Consider the following 13,492-nt stretch of genomic DNA (forward strand, 5'->3'; position numbering starts at 1 on the left):
CATGCAATCAAATTGGAGGCTGTAAAATCATATCAATAATATGGCAAAAAAAAATTGACAATCTATGCAAATACAAAGGACAAAGAAGTGAACAAATTTGAAAGATGATCACATGGAAGGCAGAAAACTGAGATCATGCCCCCAAAATTATAGCTGTCACCAGGAATCTAGTAGAGAAAGGAGACTTCTTGAGGTTAAAGAGGGTTGTTTCAAACCAGATAAAACTGACTCCAGCTAACATTTACAGAATACCTAGCACTGCTCTAGTCTGCCCTCAATAAGTCATCACACACTACACAGAAATACATGCAAAGAAAATTATACCCAGATCTTACCAGTGATCAAGCATAGCAAGCTTGATAATAGTTTCTAAAATTTCTTCCCTTTATTAATATTCTAAAATGAGTATAACTTTTATAATAAATATAACTTTAATAATTATTTCAAAAGATTGAAAAAGTGCACATAGTCTTAACTCCTAGCATATTAACTGTTTTTATTTTCCCTGTTTCTATTCACAAGGCCACTAAAACCTGAAATTTGATACAGGTTCTCCGGGAATAAACCATAATTGTATAAAAATAACAAAGAAATATTCTTGCTGAATCTTGCCCCATGGTTTTTCACATTCTTGTCCATCTGAAAATAACGTTTGTTTAAGATAAATGGTTTTTTTACATTCAGAGTTTCATGTTTTCTTTCCACATAGCAAAGAATAACTTTGTAAAATACTGGCAAAAAAGCAAAGCATGTTGGAAAATCAGTGCTTCCAAATGACGAAAACTACAGGTGAAACTCCAACACATCTATGTCTTCTGTACCTTACCGAGTCCAGCCCTCCCTCTAATATCCTTAAACACTGAGCTCACTTTTGATCTTTTAGGAATGCTTGCGTATTCTTTTTGGTACACTCACCCTTGCACTCAAAATCTCACATTACAGCCATCAGTTTATATGCCCATCTGTTATCACCTCTAGTGTAAATTCCTCAAGTGCAGTTGCGCAGTAACCATTCAATAAATGTTGAAATTAATTTGACCCCTTTTATTACTCTACACATTCATCCCGTAAAGTGAAGGGAATCTCCTATTTGTTTGAAACTCTTGTTCTGTAGGGTAGCAATATTAATCAGTCTGGAAGGTCTTAGCCTAGAGAGTTGACCAATAGCAAATTCTCCAAGTTTAATTCTCTACTCAAATCTCATACTTGTGCTCTTTAACCTTGAACTCAAATTTTACACAACTTCTTCCCTGTTTGTTATAGAAGAGAGCAAGCTCAAATTATTGAGTAAGCACATTCATATTTATATTTAGACTTGAAGTAATTCCCTACAAGGGTAACATACGCTTGACAGTCATAAAATCAGAGATGATACAGTAATGAAATGTTTTCTCTAATTCTTCACCCTTCCACCAAGGTAGGAATTTCTTCCTAGGGATCATCTCCTCATGGTAGTTTTCAAAGGAAAAAAAAAATCCCCAAAAGGTTAATCTTGAGCTGTAGATTTTTGAAGTATATTTTCATATTAAGGTGGAGTATGCCCTCCTTTAATACCAATGCCTATTGATAGTAATTCTGCCACCTTGACCAATGGAATGTGAATATGTGGTGCTGTTTACCGAGTTCCCACCATCTTTCAATTGTGCTACATAAATTAGTTATCTAACTTCATTGCCCAACACAAATACCTCCTTGCCTCATTTATAATTACTTATAAAAGAGAAAACCAACATCAGCTAGTTTAAGTACTTACTCATGAGCATGAAATTGGTAGTATATGTCTAAGGGTTGAAACTAGAACATTCTAGCCTCACTGAGTTGCTCTAATACACTCTTTCCAAAGAGGAAAAGCTAAACCATCTTCTCCTGCATTTTATTTATCATTAAGGTAATTTACAGTCTGTCATGTCAGGCTAAATTTTTCATTTTGTCATATTTGATATACCTTAGGTTTTCTTAGAATGTAGCTTCCTAAGCCATCAGCATCCCAATTTTCACCTGTAACTATTCTTAGTTTAATAATTTTCTTATTTTCCACTTTATTTTTAGCCCGCCCCTGAAAATAGCTACAATAAGCCAAAGGATATTTGACTTATGAAAAATATAGTGAAATTACTTCTTGCTTTTGACTGTTTTAAGCAATGGCTTGATTTTTTTTATCATTTAATAAAATTATAGTGAATAATCACTGCAATTACCCACCTTCAAATCTCAAATTGCTGTCAAGCCCCACCTCCTAGGTATTTTATATTCACTACTTATAAAATGCAATTTTAAGGTTAATACAAAATTCTACTGTTAACACTGTTTCATTTTGTTTACTGATAACAGCTCCACTTTTAGCCTATTAAAAGTTTTGACTTGATTCTGTTGGTTTATTAATTCTCTAACCCATTCTCACTCTCTGTTAAAATCTGTGAGTGGGATTCAAGCAAACATTTTCACAAGATTCAGTTAATTATTCACATTTATTAAACATTAAGTATCCTCTTACTAATAAATATATGAGTGGAAAACAGAGAGAACACATAGGTACTGCCATGCAGGATCATCTATGAAGTTGTAACAAGACAGCCGTGGCAGACCGTCTCTCCTTACATTTTAGGATTAAGCAATAGAACAGTCACCAGTGAAAACCAATCAAATACAGGAGAAAAAAAGCTCATCAAGTAATTCATTACAACCTCACTGACTTCTTTCTCAGAATTTCTCAAAAGTGATAATTCAGGTAAGAATTCATCTCAAATTTCTACTCTTAGTAAGCATATCTACAAGATTATAACATCAAAGTTACTCACAAAAGAAGAAAAAATGAGTACATAAATTTTCTTCAACCCACTGACATTTCTTAAAGGGTAAAAAAGAAACAAATCATTGAATGAGATGAATTTTTCAGGATCAAGGCTGGACAGATTTCTATTATTCTGCTGATGAGACTTCTTGTCTTTGATAAGTGTATTCAGTTCAGTTCAGTTCAGTCACTCAATCATGTCCGACTCTTTGCAACCCCATGAATCTCAGCACGCCAGGCCTCCCTGTCCATCACAAACTCATGCCCATCGAGTCGGTGATGCCATCCAGCCATCTCATCCTCTGTTGTCCCCTTCTCCTCCTGCCCCCAATCCCTCCCAGCATCAGGGTCTTTTCCAGTGAGTCAACTCTTTGCATGAGGTGGCCAAAGTACTGGAGTTTCAGCTTCAGCATCAGTCCTTCCAATGAACACCCAGGACTTATCTCCTTCAGGATGGACTGGTGGGATCTCCTTGCAGTCCAAGGGACTCTCATTGATAAGTGTATTAGCAAACTACAATTCTACTGTATATGGAGTGTGTTAATAGTGTAAAATTTGACCTGCAGACCAAATGATAAATATGAAAATACAGACTTCTGAATTTTTATATGACACCCAGCAGTTTTCATAGTAATTAGCTTTGACTAAAAATTAAAGATAAGGACACTTTCAGCTGTTGGTTTCCGATTTACAAATGTAAGAAGTTTGTTCACCTGTTTTGAATGTCTGTTTAATTCTAGATCAATGCTATTATTCAACTATGATCATCGAAGGTACTGTTATTTGGCAGGCCCTCAACATTTCTTTATCCAGGTTTTTGAGTAATTACATTGGCTTTCATTAACATGATCAAATACCAGCTCCCTGCAGAAAAATTTGAATCTACATACACCAGTTTTCACTTGGCAACTTGTTCTGATTACAAAACTGCCCTTCAAATCTAAAAGCAGCAGCCAATTTTCATGGCATTGAACAGAATGATTTCTAGAGTGAAGTGACCTGAAGTGACGATCAATCCTAGCTGAAATTTTTTGAACAGATGTCAGAGGTTTTGTTGTTGTTGTTGTTGTCGTTATTTTAGGAGTGAGATCTATCACAACCTGTGATGTTGAACCAAGCAGTATTCCTTAAAAGATGGAAATCTGTAAGGGACCTAGTCTTAGAAAAATCATCAAGATTCAGGCTCTAAAGCTACACCAAGATTTAAATCCTTTTTCCAGCAGTATTGGGCATATCATTTTATCTCTGAGCTTCAGTATTTTTGCCTGAAAAATACAGGGATCCCCTGGAGAAGGAAATGGCGACCCACTCTAGTACTCTTGCCTAGAAAATTCCATGGATGGAGGAGCCTGGTGGGCTACAGTCCATGGGGTCGCAAAGAGTCGGACACGACTGAGTGACTTCACTTCACTTCACTTCACTTAATTCTACCTGACAGAGTGTTTATGAGGATTAAAAGATGTCATTTACTAAGTATCTGACTCAATGATTCTTCCATAGTAAGTGATTATTAATATAAGAAAAAACTCTCGTTAGTGATTATTAACTCAGAAAGGAGGCATACTATTCAAAATTAGATAGCTCCCAAAATATAGTTTTTAAGTGATTATAACATTAAAACCTTTCTTTTTAGTTTGTTGAATTTTATCTTAAAGCAAGAATTAAAGTGAAGTCACAAAGAAACTTGACATGAAGAAACTATGGACAGAAAGAAAAACCTGGACTTGTTCCCGGGAAGAACAGCAAAAGTTAAGAGAAAAGTCCTAAGAAAAACACATATATTTATAGTTTAACTGTCATAAGTTTACAAGTCTGTTATCTGCATCCATAATATTTTGGAACACAAATTATATGTGTTGCTAAGTTATCTGAGCCTTCTACATCCTACCACCTCCTCCTCCATGAAATATAGGTTAGCTGGAAGTTTTAAAGAGAGAATTATAGATTTATTTATACTCTATTAATCCTTTGCTCTAAAAGGATTAATAATGGCTTTTGAAGTTCTGTAAAATATAACTAGATGATAAAAATTTAACCTAGTCTATAGTAAAGTTAAATAACAAGGCCAAAAGGAGAGACAAAATGGGCATGACCTAGAGCTGAAAGTGAGATTACTGCACAAAATACAATAAATATCTATTTAATTATTAAAATTCCTAGCAGACCAAGGAAATCATGTCCAGTTTCATGATTTATGTTTTCTTCTGATTTCTTTCCCAAATGACAAAACAAACTTGTTTCTTAAGAGGAGTACAACTATTCCCAATCTTAAGATGATTAGAAATTTCCCTTGAACTATTTTACAGAGACACTTCCTTTTAATGTATTATGCAATGTCCTCAATAGCTGCATTAGGGCTAACAGGGCTTCTGTTTATAAGGCTGTCTGAGTATCGTTTAATACAGGTTGGTATGCTCACACTAATGTGTAATTCTGCACCAGCAATTCAGTAAGCTAGCAGCAGAGTCTGTGTGTATAGCATGGGCTGTTAACAACTCTGTATAAATAGTATTTCTTTCTCCCTGTTGAGCCATCACTAGGCATTTGCGGGCCCAGTTTCTGGACCGCAACAGCCAGATCCATATCAACAGACAGCTGAGCTGGGAATAGGGTTGTCTTCCTATAAAAACGGAGTGGCCTTAACATACATCTTTTAAGTAGCCTGTTTATTTAAATTTCTACAGATAAGTGATTCCTGTGTGTGTGTTTCCCCTCATCCAGGCTTTACCTATTTCTACAAAGGAAAGGAGTACTGGAAATTCAACAACCAGATACTCAAGGTAGAACCTGGATACCCCAGATCCATCCTCAAGGATTTTATGGGCTGTGATGGACCAGCAGACAGAGAGAAGGAAGGACACAGCCCGCCAGATGATGTAGACATTGTCATCAAACTGGACAACACAGCCAGCACTGTGAAAGCCATAGCTATCGTCATCCCCTGCATCTTGGCCTTATGCCTCCTTGTCTTGGTTTACACTGTGTTCCAGTTCAAGAGGAAAGGAACGCCCCGCCACATACTGTACTGTAAACGCTCTATGCAAGAGTGGGTGTGAGGGAGGGTTTTTTCCCTTTCTTTCTTTTCTAGGAGTTTGTGGTAACTTGAGATTCAAGACAAGAGCTGTTATGCGGTTTCCTAGCTAGGAGCAGGCTTGTGGCAGCCTGGTTCGGGCTGACCTTTCAAACCCAGAGGGTTGCTGGCCCCGCGCGTGAGTGGAAATCACTCATGGGGAAGCTTCCGTGATGGACAGTATCTGCTGGTCTTCAGTCCTTTGTCTGTCTCTGTCCTTCGGTTCTAGGCCTTTCCTCTGCACGCTCAATGCCCAGTTCATTTCCAGGATTACCTAAAGAGGAAACAGAAGAAAAGGTTCTTCTTAAAGGTTTCTAATATTATGTTTTGTTTTGTTTTGTTTTTCTGACGTCTGAGCCCATTTCTGGGGGGAGAAAAGCAAAATGGAAAACCCACGCATTTTTGCTTCATAGCAAGGAAAAAGAAAAGGCTAAACAAAAAAAAAAAACCCACCATTGAACTTTCAGGAAAGTGTGAAGACCCAAAACAGCTTCGTCTCCAAAGAAGATAGCTCTCTGACTGCTATGGGTAGTCTCCTATGCTTCATTTTTGCCAGGGAGACCTGGAATACACACGCAGGACTTAGACTGTTGGGACAGCCATTTTCCAACAAACAAGGGGCCAAAATATCTGCAATATAGTAACAGCCTTAATACGACATCCATTTTTCGTTTTATACAGCTGTTCTCAGCTATGTCTTCAATGTTTCATCACATTTATATTCACAGCTACATTCAGATGGAACCTTTTGATTGTGTTGAAGTGTTTCCAAGCCCCTTCCTGCCACCTCACCCCGACATCATTGTGATAATCTCCCCGACTTGTACCAGGCCATTGCCCCAGGCCTTCCATGGGTCTGTCAGGAATAGTCATTGTAAGGGGAGCTAGAAGCAGGATGTCCTTAAAGTGGTTTAAAGTGACAGTCATTTTCTAAGGGTATGTGATGCTAGTACTATATTGGTGTAACCCTTTGAGAACTATCAAATCAGCTTTCAGAGTCTTAGGATCTGGTAAATTATAGAAGTGGGCAATGGTAAAAAACAGGCATAGGTTCAAGGAGTTCAGGTTTTTAAAACAGATATCCTATAGCCCCATGTAATTTTAGGTGATTTACAGTACTACATAAATGCATTTATAACAAACAGAAATGATGTTACTTGCCAAACATTTTCTGGCAAATAAAAAGGTATTTTATTAAATATCTTGTAAGAGTGAAATTTTATTTGAACAACTGATTATAACAGCCTGTCTTTTTTGTTGTCTTTGTCGTTGTTGTTAGACACACTGAATTTCTGTTTTAAAATCCATTGCATGAAAAATCAGTTTTGCCAGGGAACATGCCGTTAGCATTGCCATCTTATGAATGAATTAGAATGATGACTCTGAGATTGCATGAATATACTCCAGTGTATTAGCTATTGCATGTTAACCATAGTTCTCAAAGGGTTAGTGTGGCTTCTGGCATTTAGCCATCCATTTGATCGCTGACAGAGCCGAGACCACCAAAGCATCTCACTGTTGAGTGTAATTTGTCCTAACAGCAGTGTTGTCGTTTTCATGTGACCTGCAGAGCAGGTTTGTATCAATATTTTTTTCCTAGAGAAAAGTCAGCAACTGACAGACCTCTTAATTGATTATTTTAGGAGCTGCTTCTTGCAGTGAAAGGCTTTACAGCCACTGGGCTGTGAACTTATTAGAGATGGTCAGAAGGAATGCACCCCATGAGTCAGACATTGGCTTTGTGTGAAAGCCAGCTTTTGAGGGGATTAGCTTTTGAAACAATGAACAGCTTGCCTTGAACTTGATTACTGATCTGTTGACTGTCATTAACAACAACTTAAACATTATCTTCTGTGAAAATTTTCCTTGAAGAGTCCTGTTCTATGTCTTTGCCCTTTGACCTTTAACTTGCAAACTGGCACAAACTGAAGGAAATTTGGTCTTGCTTCTCCACTGGAGTGTTAATTGACCTCTAAAATCCTAATAAGCATGAGCTGTTTCCTTAGAGAGAAAAGGCGCGTTGATGGTGGATCCGCAGATGGACACGTTGCTCTTTACATGCACACTTTAAAAATGCCCTAAAGGTAGAAGTGACTTTTAATTTTCCTTTAACATAATTTCAAGTCTAAATTCATCATTTTAGTACAAATATAAAACTATGGGGTTAAAAAAAAAAAAAAAAAACCCAAACTACTTGAATGGCCAGTGTGGCTTTTATATAAAGCAGGAATTTTATACTAGTGAAAATTTCTTACTCATTTACTAATGATACACATTTCCAGATGATTTTAATGAGTGTAGGTATATATTCTTATTTGGAAATGGATAGTTTGGCTGCCTTGAATTTGTATTTATACTCAACATAGCATGAAAATTAGAATGCCTTTCAGTTAAACTACATGTTTATAATTCGGTTGGGAAAAATATTTTGTAATCGTTGATGGCATGTTGCAAAGCCTTGCAGACTGTTATTTCTTACAACCTAAATGTAAAATGAGACTAGGAGAAAAGAATAGTTTAAAGGAAGAAGAATTGCTAATGACTTTACAGCAAAAGATTATGCAACAGCAGACTGTATTTTGATGAGATTCTAATGGAGATTATATATGTGAGGGCCAAGGAAGCAAGGGGAGAGACCAGCATGAGCCTTGTAGCTTTACTTTAGTGCTTCCATTCTAGAGGACGCTGGTGTTATAAGGTCAGTCACTGTTACTGAGCTTGGAGGAAGGACCATATACATAAGCTCATTTATATGATATTTGCTTGTGGGCGGGTTTAATGTTTTTCGGACCTTGATGCCAAGAAAAAAAAAAATGACTGGAAATTGTATTTTGCTAAAGACTGAAATGAGGAACTATGTCATTTGAGGACATATGTAAATCATTGAGGAATTCCATCAACCTGCATTGAAAATTGATTTTTTTTTTTCCCTCTAAAATGAGAAAGACACTAAAGAAGCAATCTTTGGCCTCTTTACTCATTTGTCACAATATCCTGATTCATTGTAAGACTATGAATATATAAGGGCTAGAAAATAACCATAGCATTAAGAGAAAGACTCTATCATTATGCTTGCATTCTGGAAACATCATGGAAAAGTGTTGGGTCATATTTTTTTTCAAAATGAAATGAGACTTATGTGATAAGAAAAGGCATATATAGCTAATCTCGTTATTAGAACTTTGAATTTTCAGGCCGTGAGATTACAAGAGATAAGAAAACATTAAGTACGGCATAATCACAAACATTGGGATTCTATTTGCTTATTGTACACCAGGCACTTTGTATGGTTGCTAACTCCTCTTTCACTTGGGGTTTGGAGAAAATGTCAATCCTAATGGAACAGTGGAAGGGAGAGTGAGTAATTGGTCTAGCACACTGATTCAAAACCAATGTGAATAATAAAAACAGTTTAGTATCAATAGAGGTATACACCCAGCAAATATTTTTCAACATTCTATCACTGATAATATGGAAATTTCAGACCTAGGGTTTCCTAAGTTGAAATGAAAACACATTCACAATCGCAAAAAAGAATTCTCTTCTGTTTCATTATTTCTCATTACTTTAAATACAAATGTAAACTAAGTAATGTTTTTACATAAATTAACTATAGAGTTTACAATTTTAGCCAAATATTATTTTTCTATATATTATTACCTGGACTGAATGAAATATTAAGATAGCCAATCAGTCTGTATTCTCTATAAAGCAGTAAAACCACATCAGACATGTGGAGGTGGTTGTGAATTTAGCTATTGACCTGTTTTAGAACAAAGTTGTCTTTGACATGGCACCAGAACAGGTGATTACGGATGCTTTTTACAATCACAAAGATAATATGGATAAGTTAGAGACCATCATATGATACTAGCAAAGACAAATTCTGTTACAAATCAGAGAGCAAGGCTTTTCTGAGTCAGATTGTAATAAATTACTAAGTAATACTTTACAAAATAATTACTAAGTAATAAAGGATAGAGACTGATTTACTGAAATGAGAAAATTTTACTTCTAATATTCAAATTGCTTTTAATCTTTTTCTATTGGCATATAATTTGTCATATATGATATACTTGTTTTTATTCACTTTCTGTGGGTGATTTAAAAAAACAGTGTGGTGGATAAGAACATTGCCCAACTTCACTAACAACTCCAATACCTGGGTGATGTGTATATACTGGATCCTAGGGATAGTAATAGAATGCTTTTCATTTCTACATATAGGCTGGTGTCTCTAGGATGCTACAAATACACATCCATGCTTTGTGGATCTCATAGTAGAATATGCAGTGTGTCCGTATTGACTAAAACTCAATGTGCTACCTGAAGAGAAATGGATATTATAATCAAATAGACTGAAAATAATCTTTTAACACAAAAGTCATGAAAATAATCTTTTTTTTTAAGTTTTGGAATTATTTCCAGAAACTAATAAAGCAGTGATTTATGATTGTATTGAATCTGTGAGACTATAACGTATACTGAGAAAAGCTTGTAGCTGGTGGTGAAATCTTTTTCAACAAACATAGCAGAGAATTCATTTAACTTTTGATTTCTCTCAAGAACACATTTCAAAATATCAGATGTTAAACCAGAACATACTCTCTAAACCCAAAACGTTGAATTCAGATGATGAGCCATTACAAACAGCGGTGAGTCTAGTCTTATGATATCACAAAAGATTTCATGTCAATAGAATCTAACCATTACATTGCATCTCACACACCTTCATGATTTATTTATTTATGATGTGACTTATGATCACAGTTTATAACTGCCAGAGCATATGTATCTATGTTACAGAGTCTATGTTGCCTAGTAGAGAACCATAGCTTCGTCAAAGAAGTTATATTTAAAAAGTTAGAGCTTCCTAAAGAGAAGAAAAACTTCATAATAAAGAATGCAGCAACCAGGCATTGCACCGCACTATAAATATAAACGCTAAATTTCTTAATATAGAAGTGAAAGAAGAGGAAAAACAAGTTTTTGTAAAATATACAAAACATCCTACCACATTCTTTAATACAACTGGAAATTTTACTTTAGCCAGTGTAAAAATAGTAGAACCATGCAACTTCAAGCTCTTCACAGAAGTGATGAGCATGTGATATTATCAATGTATATAATTAGACATTGGTTATTAGCTGTTACCCTGCATAAACACATCTGGTACTCATGCATTGCCTTCTAGGCTAAAAATGTCAATGTTAGATGTTCAATAAACTCAATTGGAAAGATCTATATAATATTAGAATTTCCTAAGAAAAGCCATGTCCCTAGGATAGAAATTTACCTCGATAATCATATAACACAAAACACTTGGCACAGTAGCAAAGGAGTTGCCTTAGTGTTCTTGTCTCATCTGATTGTAAGCGTTGTCTTTCATGTTCTACTCACATCATTTTTCATTTGTTTCCTTTGGTGTAATTTTGAAATGATTCTGATATATTTCAGGTCAAATTAATAACACCCAGTTGCAAATATCTCTTCCAACATTTTATACATACATCTACTTTGAAATTTAAACCAATAGTATATAAAGCCTAAGAATGAACATTGATTTGACAAATTCAGAGAAATGGGGTGTAAAACAGGTGTAATATTGCAAAATTTCTGTCAATTTTCTGGTATAATACTGAAGTATCAGCCTTCAATTTCTAAACACAGTTGTGAGCTTATAACTGGATGTGACATGTATTATTTTTTAGAACAAAGCTAATTCTTTACATGAAGTAAAGATATAAGATCATGAGTGTTGTAGTGCAGTCCCTCAGGCACTTGTAACTAAAGCTCTTTAAAGAAAATGAAGGTGTAACCAGTAATTCATGTTTAGTCCATAAGTATAAAAAGGTACATATTCTGAAGTTTTATGAAGATAATTCTGAAGATTTATGAAGACTCTATGCTTTTTCATTTTAAAGAGCAGCAGGTCTTAAAATGTGTCTTACTAGCTTTGGACTGGGAATAATGTTCAGGTTTGCAGGAGTCCTTTACATTCAAGAGCACACTGGACGGTATAGGACAAACACATCATAAACTAGAATGTTCTGCTGACGCACGTAACTCTGCCATGTCCTCTGCTATAGAACTGGATCTATGTGCCCTTAAGAAGGGAGAAGAAAATCAGTTAAATATAAATATGGAAATATGATAATTGTATTATGTTAGATCATGTAGCTTCAGAGCAAGATGTTATTTACTCTCATTTCGTATAGAAAAACTAGAAGGAGAGAATGGCAAACATGAATGAAATAATTCACTTTTAGACTTACCAAGATGTTTCTTGAGTATCTTCTCCACTTGTCTTATCCATGAACAAATATCATTCACAACACAGACATTTCTGTAGCACTTGATCTGTAGTTAGATTGGATCCCAGGAGAAATACTTCTGGACACAGGCCTTTTTATACATGCCTCACATATAATGAGCTTCAGTGAGATATGACTGCATGGTAGGATGCTCTTTCCTAGGATAGGCTATGGTGCTGCTTGAACTTGCCACCTTTATTTGAATGTATGTTTCTACATTGGCCTGTCTTGCCAAGATATAGATGAATAAAGCCTGGTGTGAGCTGTTAATTTGACAAGTCACTAGAATGCATGTTTCATTTGCTTCTATGTAATGTCAATTTGATCTTGTTCCCACTCTATATACTGACAACCCAGTTGTGAAAACATACTTTTTCTTGAATGAATCATTCAACCCTTAAATCAATGTCATAATTTTGCTACCACTGAAATATCATAGAGGCCACATTTTTTACTGTCTTCTCACAGCTCTTTAATATATAATATTGCTTGGGTATAAGTAGGTTTTTAATTATTTTTGTCACTTCTTTTGTATCTGATTATTCCTTTATATATTCCTGAATACAAAATTTGACAATTCAGTTACTTTTTTAATTCAAAAAAAAAAAAAAAACAAGAACATGATTTCCAAATAAGTATGTGTGCCTGATTTTTCTCTTCCTTCAATTTTGAAGTGTTTGCTTGCTTTGTCACCCCAAAATACAGATGGTTGGGAGGGATATATTATTTTGTGCTGTTCTGTACAGTCTATGCCTATATTTGCATTCCTTTCTATTTCTACCTTGCCCACCCCCTTTCTAAAGAGATTTGATTTTCCCTTCCCTTTGTGAAAACCAGAAATGAACAGAATTGTACATCATATGTGGTGCCCTGAAAATATATTTGTCCCTTACAAGTTTCATGCAAAAACTTAGTCCTAGTAAACTTCACACATCTCCCAATCTCTTGCATTGGATTCTAAATTTTCTAGAGTTATTCCCCTGAGAAAAGTGAAATGTTGAATATGAAGGCTGTTGTCTGTTGATAAGCCAGCTAAGGAAGTTTGCTTCTGGTGACTGTATCTTAAATATGTAGGAAATAAATACCATAATACAGTGTTCCTTTTAAGGAACATAATGAGTGCGTGAATACCTAAAACTTCAATTCTTTGGTCTATATCCCTTTATGTGTAAATGACATATATATTAAAAAGAGAGAAAATAAGATATTAAGAGGTGTTATAGTGGCAGCTTTTTGCTGCCTTGATTTTGACTGCATCAGCATTTCTATTGTGGACCTCCATTTTCAGGAGTTTTAGAGACTCACCCATAAAATTTT

General features: G+C 35.4%; 1 protein-coding gene across 1 annotated transcript in view; it reads left to right on the forward strand.

Annotated features, from left to right (window-relative positions):
* Window positions 1–8,047, forward strand: part of MMP16 (matrix metallopeptidase 16) — a 379,265-nt gene extending 371,218 nt beyond the window's left edge. The window contains exon 10 of the mRNA XM_043483344.1: window positions 5,513–8,047. Coding sequence (XP_043339279.1) covers window positions 5,513–5,847 — 335 coding nt within the window. The 3' untranslated portion in view covers window positions 5,848–8,047. The remainder of the gene's footprint in view (window positions 1–5,512) is intronic.
* Window positions 8,048–13,492: the final 5,445 nt, after the last annotated feature.

Source organism: Cervus canadensis, chromosome 12, assembly GCF_019320065.1.
Source record: "Cervus canadensis isolate Bull #8, Minnesota chromosome 12, ASM1932006v1, whole genome shotgun sequence".
Classification (NCBI taxonomy): domain Eukaryota; kingdom Metazoa; phylum Chordata; class Mammalia; order Artiodactyla; family Cervidae; genus Cervus; species Cervus canadensis.